Consider the following 14,682-nt stretch of genomic DNA (forward strand, 5'->3'; position numbering starts at 1 on the left):
CTAGAATTAAGATAGTATCTTGTAAGAAAGAAGAAATGATCTCAAATTACATCTAAAGAGAATTAAATGTTATCCATGCTGTTCTGGCAGTTATCCATACATTTGTATTTCTCAAACAATAACAATTACTCCTGTGAAGTTTCCATCCATATGAAATAAATCTCTACGGAAAAACTGTTTGATTATTTTAGAATAGTATCTGTAGGTCTATACACATACATATACATGCAAGAGTATAAGACAAGGCTACTGCTATAGTTTACCTAGTAAAATAAAATCCAGGCTGCTAGTGCCAACTCAATTCAAAGTCATACCTGAATTAGAAAACTTTATGCCCTGAACACCCTACAAGTTAATTATCTGGAGCCCAGTACACATGTTCTTAATGTTATAAATAAGGAAAGGCTTAGAGGATAAATCACAAAATTGGAACCAATCCATAATGTACAATGAAATATATTAATGGTAATAAAAAACCACCCACAATTTATAACAATGATCCTACAGGAAAATACGTTCAGAAATAATCACTAACAGCACAGATCTATGTGTCAGTTTCACAGCCTTGGCAACGGGGCTGCGGATGCCCCAGACTCCAGGCGTTGGTTCTATCCTGTTTGGAGCCTCCAGGGGGTCAGACCTGGGGGAGAGGAGGGGGACGAAGAGTGCCGACAATGGGAAGGTTAAGCCCAGGACTGATAGGCCTGTAATAAGTCCTAAAGATGCTTCTCTCCCTCCTTCCTCATCCTCCAAGTTACCACCAGCCCCCATCTTCTTCTGCCCTTTACCACCTACTCAGTGAGAAAGAGGAAATTTGTCTCCTTAAGGCAACTGTTTTCTCTCAGAGGGAGGAGGCTGCTTCTCCTAGCAGGAGAAGACCACTGACGAAGCCCAGTGACATCCCCCACGCAGTAAACCCGGGGCACCGAGCCCCACGACCACGACCACGGGGACAGACACACTCGCCCCTGCTCTGGAGCCGGTTACAGCCAGTGGGGACAGGGGAGAAACATAAACAAAGGTCTTCAATGCAATAGCACAGGGGGCTAAGACCTTACACCGCTCCTCAAAGGGACGAGCCATCAACAGTAAACTCTATTGCCTGGGAGGAGGAGGAGGAGGAGACTGGGCGGAAACTTTCATAAAGGAGATGACCTCAGTCAGGCTTGAGGGGTAAATCAGTATTTGCTAAATAAGCACAGGGCTGTGGGGAGTGGCACTCCGGGCAGAAAGAGTATTGTGAGCGATGACACCCAGCACCCAGTACCACCTGGTTCCCGGTGAGGGCCGGGTAAACACCGGGGAGGAAGGACTGAAGGGGAGACAGACACACGAGACTAAGCGTGTGGCAACCATACGAGGGGCGACTGTCAGCTGACAAGAGGCAAGTGCCAACAGGGAAGAGAAAACGTAGCCCCCTAAACGCCACGTGTTTAGGGCTTAAGCCTGCAGGCCAGGCAGCTGCCAGCATGGGATGTGAAATCAACTGAGAAGTTCAAGATGGCATTGTTCACAGAACAAAAAATACTGGAAAATATCAAGATGCATCACACACAATAAGGATGTTTCATTTGACCAACCCTGTCTCATTTACAAATATACACATACACACAATACATATACGTGCTGACGTGTAAAATCCATTTGCGTTCAATACACCCACAAATAATTACACATACCTAATGCAATGCAAAATCTGTTTATTGAATACACATGACAACTAATGCAATACAAAATCTACCTCTTATAAATACACACACAATACCTAATCCGATGCAAAAATCTATTTCTTATGAATACACACACGATCCCTAATGCAATGCAAAATATTTTCTTATAAATAAACATATACACCCACACACAAACCATACACATTCCTAATGCGATGTAAAATCTATTTCTCACCATGGGCCACAACTGAAAAACTATATAATATATATTTTGGGGAGGGGTAATTAAGTTTTTTATTTTTTTTCAGAGGAGGAACTGGGAATTGAACCCAGGACTTCATGCATGCTAAGAATGCACTCTACCACCTGAGCTATACCTCCCCCTGAAAAACTTGAAGAGGCATTGCTTCTTCAAAGACATGCTCCCCATGAGAGCTAATCAGTCCCTCCTCTGTGCTTCTACTGTATCAGCAAACAGATCGGCCTGACTGGTCCACTGCTGATTTCCTTATGATTTAAATGCTGCTGATCTCAAGACCATGAATTATCGAGGCAAAAGACTGCTTCTCTTACAGATCTTTTTAACCACATGGTTCAAAAAAATATGTTGGGGGGGGCAGGGAATTAAGACTCAACGAAATCCCTGAGAATTTGTTAACTTTCCAAAAAATTTTGTGAAAAGAAGTTTCAACTTTAGTTTATGCATAATCTACAGACGTATCAGTTTTCGTGACTCTACAATTTAAATTTTAGGTGCTTTTATTGGTTCTATGTGTGGACCTGATTAAAACTAAAAACGCACAGTTGTAAGCATATAAAATATTTAAGATGTAAAAAAAAAAAGCATATACCCATAAATCAAGTGTCTTCTATGTCTGAACTGAACTGAATTATTTTGTCACTTACGGATACACTTCTAGTCCTGTGTAACAGACTAGAACTAGGAAATAATACTTTTCATTTTAGGCTTTTGATTTACTGAGCTTATGAAATATGTTAAACAAAAATGCAAAAAGACTCTGAAGGAGAATGAAAGGCTCACTGGATTTCTGTCACCTCAAAACATGCTACTCTGGCACGTTGATTATCAGAGTTAAAGGCCCCTGAGAAACAGCAGATGTAAGAAGGGCGCTCTGACCCTTTTTATTTCTGAGAGCAGGAGATAAAACTCCCACGTGGAAGGTGCCCTCCCTGTACCAGGAGGAAAGAGAACGTTCTTATCGCCAGAGGCCAGGACAAATCTGGACAAACGAACCCTGTCCTGCCACACTAACCCTTATCTTCCTAACCACGTCTCCACAATTTACCACCCCTAGCCCAAGCCCCTTTGTCTTATCAATTTTTCACGAACGTATTGTTTCTCTGTCCAAAAGATAGAAAAAACTTCCTGCTCTGATCACTTCTTCAACTCTTCATTCTCTTGTGAAGGCTGCTGTGTACATGGAGAGATTTAATAAAAGTCGTATGCTTTCCTACTGTGAATCTGCCTCGTGTCAATTTAATTTGCAGGCTGAGCCAGAGACTCAAAAGAGGAGAGGGAAATTTTTCCTCCCCACAACCTCAAATACATAAAAATAACTTAGCTCCTTTTTTTTTCTTTTTTTTTCTTTTAACATGTACTGAATTGTAAGTACAAAGAGATCCTTGTTAATAAAAGGAACAACTAGAGACACTTTGTCTTTTCTTTCCTGAGGGTATCTTTAATTGGCCTCCTCTAACATGGCACATTATATATTATGCATTTAGGTTCCTGGGTTGTTTACAGTAACAGAATAGTTTCTCTGTGAAAAGGCCTCATGAGAGATCCACCTTGTTTTTCTAAGGTCCCCAGAAGGATGGCAGTCATGTGGCATTTGTTAACCATGTATCAGTAGGATGCAAATTATTCATGAACGTTTGCAGAGTCTAAAGTAAACAGAAATGACATCAACAAATTTCATCTAGTCAGAAGACCTGTTTCACAGGAGTGTTTATTATACTGAAAGTTGTGAAGCTCTCCCACAAAAACAGACCTGACAGTCCCCATGAAGCCTGAAAAGAGTCCAGGTCCCTTTCTCCCTAAACTCCCACTTTGTTATACTGTCTAGTCTATGTCTAAGCATAAAAAGAAATAGACAGCATGTGTACAAAATTAAAGTATGCTTTTACGTCTTAAAAAGGTACCATTATAACAAAAATAATAATAGATGGCTATGTTTAAGACTTAAGTATCTTTACTTAAATATATTTATTCTAATAACATACTAATAAATTTAAGTAAATAAAAAGCTTTTAAAAAAAGAATTAGCTAGAAGCTAAAGCAAAAAGCCAAACTTGATGACAGAGCCCCATTCACTTTTCATATTTTTACTTTGTAACACGTTGAATGCACCACAGATACACATTCGTAACTTCAGTAATATGGCATAAGGAATAAAAATGTTAGTTTATATTCTGTCACATAGCTGTTTCTTAAGAACATGGTAATGAAAGGCTCACTAAATTTGTCTGATTTTATGACAGGACACCATTTTCCCCCTAGGCTATGCACTTCTGATTTACTCAAACAACTCAGTAGAAAACTAAGATTCACTTACCAGAAAACTGCTTCCCCCTACTTCATTAAGAAGGGAGACACTTACAGGAAGAAGTCAAATTTTGAAATCTTTCTGAGAAGCTCACCTTGCCTTTCTGGTTCAAGGGTTCAATTGTTAAGCTGTCAGGGCCAATGTCCACAATATTGCCCATCTGAAACCCCTCCGTAGGGTGCGGCGCCCAGACGGGCTTTCCATCCTCCATTTTTGAAGGGAGCGATCCACTGTCACCTGTTTCAAAGGCACCAACAGAGCAACGTGAATAACTTGGGAAACAAAAAAGAAATAACACACCTTTTTCTTAAGGGAACATGAAAATCACAGTTCACAGAAACACACCTGTAGCCCTGCACAGGAAATCCAGCCCCTGCCATCCTGCTGCATCTGCCCCCCTTTACTGCCTTCAGGGAAGAACCAAGCAGAGGCTGCTCCCCCGGCAGGTGACACCTGCTCTGCCACTGCTTCCTTCAGTCATGAAAGCTGTGGACCGCACACTGAGCGGCACAGAAATAGAGGGCAACCTGTTGCCCACTGTAATTTACAACAGCGCTCCTTTTTACTACCTAAAGAATTCTGGATTGCACAATAAAATTAAACAGTCTTCTCAGGAACAGATGTTACTGTGTGGAGCTAGCCAAGAGCTGAACAATAAGTCTATTTTAGACCTGAAGGATAAAAATGAGAGATGTGGGAGGTTACTTCCTCTGGGAAATTCTCCCTGAGGATCTGAGACTACAGGGATGCCTCGCCCACATGTTCCCTACAGGGATCCCCACAGAACCACTCAGCACACTGTTTTTGTTGTTTTCTTTCTTACAGAGGTAAAACGCATCTACAGTGAAATGCACAAGCTGACGAGTTTCCACAAATAGGTATGCCCATGTAACAAACACCCCAGTCAACATGCAGAACGTTCCCATTGCACCAGAAAGTTCCCTCCTCTGGTCAATCCCTGCCCCACCGCAGGCATCCACTGCTCTGGTTTCTATCATCAAGTAGTCTCTGCCTTTTCTTCAACTTTATATAAATGGAGTCACATGGAACGTATGCTTTTGCGTCTGGCTTATCTCACTCAACAAAATGTTTTGATGTTCAACCATGCTGCTGTGTATACCAGCCCACTGAGTGACACGCCACAGCTGTCCACCTACTGTCCTGCAGACAATCATCTGGGTTGTTTCCAGCTTTTGCCCATTGTGAATTCTAGTCTTGTATTCAAATATTCCTAGAAAGCTGCTTTCATGCTTGGCATTCTCAGATCTAACATTTACAACTCTGTCTTTTGATAGCATCCCAGAGGGTTCATAACATATAAAATATTTAATGAGCTTGGATTCTGTGAGACTAACATGTAACAATGAATCTGCTAATGGGTGACCCCAGGTGTCCTACTTTCAGCACCATGGAGGGAAGTTATTTTTCCTCACTCATCTACACTTCAAGAAGATGCATGGGCCATGACTCTCCTCTTGTGTGGCATTCTCAAGTCTGGGATTTCCCACATGGATGTTTCATCCAGTCTAGTCTCTCATCAAAGACAAGGACGTTGGGTATGTAGTTCAATCAAAAAGCTGCAACTGCTGGTATGCCTGTAGTGTGCTTGCTGGCTGAAGTCTTCCACACCGTAGTTACATGATGGGATCTGCTTTTCCCCAAGGAGCAAATGCTATGATGTTTAAGTGCAATTCCGAGTTAAGAAGTTAACGGAGGATCCTTCGTAGAAGTGAATCAGTAACACTGCTTCAGATTTCATTACTGCACCTACATGTACACACTGTCCCTGAATAATTATATTTAGTCCTGTGGCTCGAAACAGAATCTGTATGTAAGTGATGCCCACGTTTATTTCTCCAGCCTGTAACACCACAGAGTTCCCAGATGTTTACTTGCATACTGGACACCCCCTCCTGGAGATATTCAACAGATGTCACAGTGTTGTTATTATATTATTACTCTGTTCCACCACATTCCTTCTATCAGTAAAGGCCCCGAGAACACTCAGTTCAAATCAAACCTGGAGTCATCCTCAATTCTTCCAGCTCCTTCCAAATCCCCACCACCCCTCAAACCTGTCAGCTCTACCTCCCAGAGGTATTCCAAATCCACCCACTTCTCTGAATCTCCTCTGCCATCCCAGTCAAAACCAACATGACCTTTGACCAGGACTCCTGTAATTAACTTAGCTGCCTGCTCCTACTCTTGCTGATATGCACAGATCACCAGAAATCCTACTGAAAGGATTTTGTGACATCAGGGCATGGACTAGTCCTCTTTGTGTCTCCCAGGCCCAGCACGGAGCAGGCAACTCAACATTCACTGAGGGAATGAATGAACTGTTAACAGTTTGGGAAAACAAAAAGGAGACGGCAGCCTAGAAAGAGCTGAAAAGTCTTAAAAACCAGGCTTGAAACGAAGCTCCACCACTGTCTGACTAGCTCTTAAGCAAGTTACTTAATCTCTCTGATCACTATCTTTACCCTTCCCCATAAGTGATAATATCACTTACCTTACAGAATTGCTACGAGGATTAGGTGACATAAAATTGAGATCCCCATTCTAATGGCACCCAACGGATGCCAGTGACACCTCTTCCCCTTGTATTCCCCCATATCCCTTGTTTGAAGCCACCAGTAATTCCCAGAAAATGGTCTTGTGGTCATTCTAAATACAAAGGGAAATTATAGAACAGTTATGAAGGATTATTTAGGAATAATTAAGTATCTGGGGAAAAAAATATCACAGTAAAGCAAAACCCCCTAAGTCCAAAAAAGAATGGCAAATTTCCTCGAACTATCTAAATTGTTTTCCCATTTTGAATCATTTGACGCAGCCTCCTAGTTAGGATAACAGATTTAAAGGCACGTGTCGAATTTGCTCATTCCAACCCCTAGATCTACAGTATGAAGATTCTTTAAAAAGAGATCAGTCCACCAGGATGGGGGGAACCCGAGAAGAGAAAACAGCAAACACATTCTGGAAGCTGGGAAGCAACCAGCTGGGAGGCAACTGACTTAGCAAATCCAAGAGCCGAATCCCAGTCGGGAATGGAGAAGATGGAAAATAACCCACATTTTACCACTGACTCTCAGAAGACATAAGAACTAGAGCACACAGTTCTCCTAGAAGCAAGGTGTACAGAGGGGTCCAACGTAAGGAAGACCAGGTGAACGTTGCTTAAGACATTTCCTCACACCAACCACACACACTCCATACCGCTGGGCGTGCACACACCTCCTCCCTCAGCACCACCCTCACAGGAGCCTGGACGTCACTCTCTGAAGATGACAGAGGGTCTCTGGAGTAAGACGTGCCAGGAACAGCTGAGGGTATGCATCCCAGAAGCGCCACATGTAGACAAACACCCTCTTCTTGACCAAACGTTACGCGGCTCCTCTGAGCCTTCTTGGCCTTCCATGTCCATCCTGTCCTGCAGGTGGGCCTGCAACAAGCCAGTTTTAGCAAGAATCCTGCTAAGCTAGTTTACAGAAATTCTCTCACCCTTGATACTGATCGAGTTCCATGTCCTCTACCTCTGATGTATAAATCTCTTATCAGCCTTCAGCAAGAATCCCATTAAGTCAGTTTAGCAAGAATCCTCTACCCTTGCTGTTTCCTTAAGTTACTGTGCATCCACTGACCACCCCCCCTACCGCCTCCCAACTCTGCTCACTGGCTATAAATCCCCAGCTGTCTTTTCTGTATTCACAGTGGAGCCCAATCTCTACCCCTGACTGTAATGCCCCTTGTTACAGACTGAATGCATGTGTCTGCGAGGGATGAATTGTGTCCCCCTAAATATTCGTACGTTGAAGCCGTAACCACTCCTGCTCAAGTGACTGTATTGGGAGAGGGGGCCTTTAGGAGGTAATTAAGGTTAAATGACATCATAAAGGTGGGATCCCAATCCAACAGGATGGTAGCCTTACAAAAAGGGAGAGAGAGACACCTCTCCACTTGCACACACACACTGTGAGGACAGGCCAGGTGAGCAGACAGCAACACTGCAGCATCTGAAAGCCAGAGAGTTCTCACCAGAATCCGCCCCTGCGGGCACCCTGACTGCACACTTCCGGTCCCCAGAACTGTGAGAAGTGCCTGTTGGCTAAGCCACCCACTCTATGGTATTTTATTACGGCCACCCAAGCCAAATACACTCCTACGGCAACAGTCCTGAATATAAAGTTCTCTTTGTCATTTTAACAAGAGTCAGAATAATTTTCCTTTAAGAACATAACAGCAGAAGTGAAATATTCACTAGAAGGCATAGAAAAAAAACCAAGGCAATTTTTCAGAAAGTCAAGGAAAAAAAAAAAGAGACAGAAAGCAGGGGGCGAAAAAAGAAGAAACAGAAGGAAAAAAGATATAAAAATGATACAAGAAAAAAGATTCAGCATCAAAATACCGAGAAAAACAGACATCCTGCCACGTCAAAGCATAGAGGGGAGAAAGCTCTGACATATACAAAAAAAATTCACCAGAACTGAAAGGCATGATTTTCTCGAGTCTAGTCAAAATGCCAAGTCCTCAACACAGCACCCGGAAAAACACAGACAGGAAGACACCATGTCAAATTTCAGAACACCAGAAATAAAGATGCTGCACATTTCCAGAGAAATGAGAGAAAAAAGGAGGAAAAAACATGACTCTTACGCAAAGGATCATGAATCAAAATGGCTTCAACAACACTAATCGCAGGAAATCAAAAGAAAAATGCCTCTTACTAAAATTCTGAAGGAAAATGATTTCCAACCTAGAACTCGGTGCTTAGGCAAATTACCAGCCCGGACTGGAGCAGCATTACCCCAGGGAGAGCCACGTTGAGCGCTGTTACTAAACACAGCCACTGCCTTTGAACCAGGTCGATCCGGCCCAGGTTCTGGTCTGAATCTATTTTACTGTAGCTCGGTGCTGACGATGTGACTTGTGCCCGGAGAAACTGCAGACACTCACTCCTCCCCTCTATTGAATTAAATATTATTTCCTATTGAGTGTAAGGTTTTCACTAGAATCACATTTCTTTTTAATAAGGCTTCATTTGATTATTTTTGCAATCCTAATTATTCGTAACATAAATTGCCTTTCATTAACGAAGTCTAATTTATTCATTCCACAAAAGAACATTGTTTTAGACATGTTACTATTTGTTTCCAGAAGATCATTCAGAAAACCCACACAATTAACACTCAGACACATTAAGCATCTCTGCACACAAAGAACCCTCAAGCAGGTGCCACTGTCCTAGAAACCATAAACACACTAAAGGCCGACTACACATGCCTTGCAGGGACATGCGAAAAAAAAAAAGAATAAGAAAGCACTGAAGCTGGCTGAGCAGATTTAAAATGCTTGGCATTCCTTAAGTTATTCAAGAAAATAGAGGGGATGCTCTACAATGCCCCATCATCAACTGAAAATGACCTAATTTTTAGGACGTAACTGACAGCTGGTATTTTTCTAAGAAAGCAGTACAGTAATCAACAGAAACAAGCTGCAGAAGGCAAGCTGCAACCTCTCAGAGGGGCTGTGCTAACTTCTCATCTAGTCTTTGTTGAAAAGCAAGCAGCACATCACCAAGAGGCTCCCCCGGGAGCAAATACTGGAGGCGAGAGTGACAAGTACACACACGTCCAGACTTCCTTTTTCTCTGCAACTCCAGTGATGATCCCAGCAGCGACCGTGTGCCACGAGCACAGCGTGTGGGTCCACGAAACGGGGGCCATCACCCGCTATGTCACCATCGCCTTCCAAGATTACCCCTTTAACATAGTAACTGTGATATATAACCATGCCTTACACTTTACGGGCAAGGGCATTAGAAATGGAGCTCTAGCTCAAAGTAATTTAGAGTCGGGCTGAAAGAGCTGGAATAAGATACCAAAAAAGAAGGAAGCAGCATTAACAGGGTAAGGAGAACCCTCACGAGACTGCCTTCCACAGTCATTCATTCTGTAAACTATTATTTATTTAACCTCCTATTATACAGCACATACTGCGAGGTGCTAGGCATAGAACAGTAAACCAAAAAACAGTCTGGCCTCATCAGGCTCTTACAGGAGAACGATCACTTGGAATAAAGCAGTAAACAAAAACTGGCAAAAAAAAAAAACCCCGCCCTCCAGAATCTTAAATTCTAGCTGGGGTACGGGAGTGGTGCCGAGGTATCAAATTTGCCTTTTAAAAAGACTACTCTTTCATCTGGCCGGGCCCTGGCCCTGCTTATCAAAAGAATGTCATGGGCACCTTTGGCACACAAGCTTTAAACTGGCAGCTTCTCTCCTCCGTATCAGTGTGTCCTGAACACTATTACCTTCCCTGGTGTCCAGACACTGTGAGAAAACTGGGTGCCAGGTAATAGCTGGCCATGGCTGGTGTGTTTTGTGTGTACCTCACACAATCCTTTCTTGGGCATTTCAGTTCCGTAAGAACCTACCGGTACACCAAAATTCTCCAAAATATTTCGGCAGGTTTCCCCTTAGCCACTAAACTACTCTTTAAAACATCTTCCAAGAAAACATTTCCAAGCGAGTCTCGGAACTACTAGTTGTAAAGGATGGGTATTATTTAATGGCTATAATATTGTATTGTGCATTCATTAAACATTCGTATTAAAATTTATTGCAAATGTCTTGGTTTTGTTAGCAATAAACATCCATTAAGAATGGGGAGAAAATACCTACCACTAAATCCAAACTCCTGACAAAGAAAGAAAATAAGAAAACATCTCAAGATAAAATCTAAAAGTTGACAAACCTCAATTCAATTAAGAAGTAATTTCGGTATTCTCTCATTTATTTTTTTCAATGGTTATTTATTTATCGAGCACCTACTAAGTGCCAGCTACTGTTCTAGGTGCTGATACTGGTGAGAAACTACAGAGCTCTAATGGTTTTCAGTCTAAGACTTAAAAAAGGAGGAGCGTCTAGGCTGCCTGTGACAGTCCTTCTCATCTTAATGACAGTAGGTCCAGCTGATCACAGCCATGGTCCTAGTGAAGGACAGCTTTTACGAAGGTTATACTGTACTTTGAAAGATAAAATCTTGGAAGGACCAACGTATCCACTGATGTTTAAAGCTAAGCCCATGACCACTTGATACTCAGAAACAGCCTCCGAACACCATGGCTAACTTTAAAATTAACTTGCTAACAAAAAAGAGGGTAAAAAATAAAAGCAAGTACTTCATTAATAAGTTTATTATATGGTTACTAAATATTTCAGATATTGTAATAAGATGATCTGAAAACTGATACAGTCAAATGACAGCAAAATACATATAATCTGAATTATAAGAATCAGTTATATGATTTTCTTATAGACTTTCAGAGAAGAAATCAAACTATATTTAAGATATAAACTCCTACTTCAATTACAATTACAATTACTATTTGAAATTAGATATAATTCAAATAACACATGCAGGCAACCTATACTAAGATAATCCGGCCAAAATGTAGGCCGTTCTACAGAAAACAGTGTTCTTCAGAGACTAAACATCCCAGTTCACTTCAGAAGCTTCAAAATTTCTTTCACAGATGTTAAAATACCAGGATATAATAGCCAGGAATTAATTTATGCCAGGCGATTTACATTTTCCACACCCTGTGACTAACCCTACGTACCATCCGACGGTTACATCCAGAACTTCCCTGGATAATTAGTCCTGGATTTAAAAGTTACTTCTTAAAAGTTGTTGCTGGTCTTTCAAAAAAAGGAGTTTGTAAAAGACTGAAGACTTTTTCATTTTCTCCACCAAGGGATGATGTTAGTCTCCCAGTAAGTGGCTACTGAAAAGAACAACCAAATTTCAAGAAACCAAGTTGGTCTTCAAACCAAAGAAATGCCTTTTTTGCAGGGGGACCCTGCCTGTCCAAAATGGCCCCATCTGCTCACACTGAAATACGGCAGGCCTTGGTCCAATGCTGCTCAGATTTTTCAGGAGCTTAAAGATCTGCATGTGAGCAAAACCACAAACCAGACTGTACACTATCATTAATCAAGGTGACAAGAAGTCTGAACAATCCTTAGTCCTTCAAACAATTCTGTGACATCTCTGGCATTTGAACTCTCCTAAAATGTCCCAAGGTAGAAGCTGAATATTGGGGAGGAGGGTATGGCTCAGTGGTAGGGGGCATACCTAGTATGCGCGAAGTCCTGGGTTCAATCTCCAGTGCCTCCTTATAAAAAAAATTATTTAAAATAAAAAAGCATGCTAAAAAAAAATAATAAAACTCTTAAAAAGTTGAGTATTTTCACCTACGAGCAGCATTTTAAGAGGTGACCCTAAGTCCAGTCCAATTCAGGCCACACAGTTCTGAGGAAGAACTCAAAGAAACAAAATTCCCAACTGCTATGATCAGGAGGAATAAACTTGGAAAGACACAAATTAAAAAGGATGGGTGGGAGGTCTTGTTCCACTGTAATTTCTATCATCCTTTCATAAATGAGCCAGCATTGCCTAGGATATTCAATGAAGCTCTCATGTCATTATAAGACTAAGGGGGTTTTTTTTAGCTCTACTAAGTTGGGTCGTGTGTGCGTGTGTGGGCACATACATCACACAAAACGGGAACGAAGACAAAGTGACTTTTCTCCTCACAGCTGGTACAGAGCTCAGTTCAGCCGGTCAAAGGAAACCACAAAATCCCGTTTCACAGACCTTCGCCATGTACCTGGCATTGAACTAAAACACTCTAACATGCTATCTCAGTTAATTTTAACAACTCCAAGAGGTAGCTACCATCTCCGTTTTGAAATTGAAGTTCAGAAGTCTGGGCAAGTTGCCCAAGAAGATATGACTAAGAAATGAGTGCAGAGGCAGGATTCGAACCTGTGTGACCCCAGTCCAAACCCATCCCACTGCGCTGCGTAGCTCTGCCCGATCAAGCTGCGGGTGCACACTGGTGGTCCATGTCTGTCACCAGGTCAGGAGAAACCCCTCGCTGGATGCTACCATGTTGTCCTAACCTATTTATTTCATGGCATCAGAAATAAATGAAGTCTAAAAGACATGTAAAGGTTTTATGAAAACCCTCTTATTCCTTCTTTCATAAACATTCAAACGTTAATTATTTCTTATTTCTTAAGTCCTGATTTGGATTGGGATTTAAATTCTTTAATGGGTAGAGATTACAAGGAAGCACAAACTAGAGCTTCCTGGCTCGGGTGAACATGACGATGCGTGGAGTTGATTCTGTCTTCCAGTTAGTACTGCATTTAAAGGACTAGCTGAGTGTCAGAGAGATAGTCAAGAGCACTGGAGGTTTTCATTGGAATTTTTCATTTTATCGATTCAGTTCTAAGATATTTTTATATCATTGTTTCTTTTCTGTCTTGACAAATCAATTAAAATATGCAATAAGAGTGTTCAGATAGTCTACAAAATGAGAAACAATCTTTTCAAATTTCAAGTTCAATTTACTTTACTTTCAACCCCACTCTGCAACATGCTTGAAGATGGTATCTACCAAACTACCCAGTAAAAATTCAAATATTCCTCCAGCTTTCACCACCACATCTACTTCCCAATCGGCATCTGTGCCCATATATTCTGCTTTCCCGTCCATTACAAAGGCCCAATGATCCTGACTCATACCTCCGACCAATCCCCGCACGTACCCACCAGACACTGTCCCCTGAGGCCACGCAGGCAGTGCTGGAGCAATGTCTATACCCCTACTTCTTCCTCTCCTGGTCCTTCTCTCATCACTGACTTTTCCCTTCACAACTGGACTACTCCCACTCACTGTCCACACTCACTGCCTCTCTTCTCATCCTCTCTCAAAGCCATTCCCATCAGACCTACACCCTCCCCCTGCAGGATTACCAGAGACCTCCTCCACACAGTCAAACCCCAGGGTCAGTCTTCTGTCCTCATCTCACTCAAATACAAAGCACCATGCAGCCGTCTAATGGAGCTGGGTACCCCCTCCTGGAGGCGTGCTCCGTCACAGACTTCAGGACCCCTCCCGCTCCCAGTTTGCTCCCCGCATTGCCTCGACTCCTTTCTGGGCTCCTTTGGCTGGACTCTCCTTACCTTTTCAACATCATAAATCCTTGAGGAATCGATCCTGGAGCCTCTTCTCTGTCTACTCTCATCTCCTTGCTTGTCTCATCTAGTCTGAAAGCTTTAAATTAACCAAATGCCCAAATTTCTATCTCCAGCTGACTCCTTTCCCCTGAACTCCAGACCCCTAGAGCTCAGGGCGTACTCAACCTCACATCTTAGGAGACCGACAGCCATCTCCAACTTAGATCCTAAAATGGCCTCCTACCTCCCCTTGCACATGTCTTCCTCTCTTGGCCCTCCTCAGTGAGTGACAATTTCACCCTTATTCTTGTCCATGTCAAAAATTCTGAAGTCATTCTCAACTCTCCTCTTCCTCTCCCATTCTACAGCCAGGGCTTCAGCAAATCCTGTTGGCTCTATCTTCGAACCATGTC

General features: G+C 42.2%; 1 protein-coding gene across 10 annotated transcripts in view; it reads right to left on the reverse strand.

The window, feature by feature from the left end:
- MYO6 (myosin VI) overlaps window positions 1-14,682 on the reverse strand; it is a 127,110-nt gene that overhangs the window by 75,134 nt on the left and 37,294 nt on the right. For all 10 annotated transcript variants that reach the window (XR_012508757.1, XM_074368712.1, XM_074368718.1 and 7 more), the window contains one exon: window positions 4,332-4,474. Coding sequence is in view for 9 of the 10 variants with exons in the window: in XM_074368712.1 (XP_074224813.1) it covers window positions 4,332-4,448 (117 nt within the window). In the remaining variant the exon portion in view is untranslated. The remainder of the gene's footprint in view (window positions 1-4,331; window positions 4,475-14,682) is intronic.

This window comes from Camelus bactrianus, chromosome 8 (genome assembly GCF_048773025.1).
Source record: "Camelus bactrianus isolate YW-2024 breed Bactrian camel chromosome 8, ASM4877302v1, whole genome shotgun sequence".
NCBI classification, from domain to species: Eukaryota; Metazoa; Chordata; class Mammalia; order Artiodactyla; family Camelidae; genus Camelus; species Camelus bactrianus.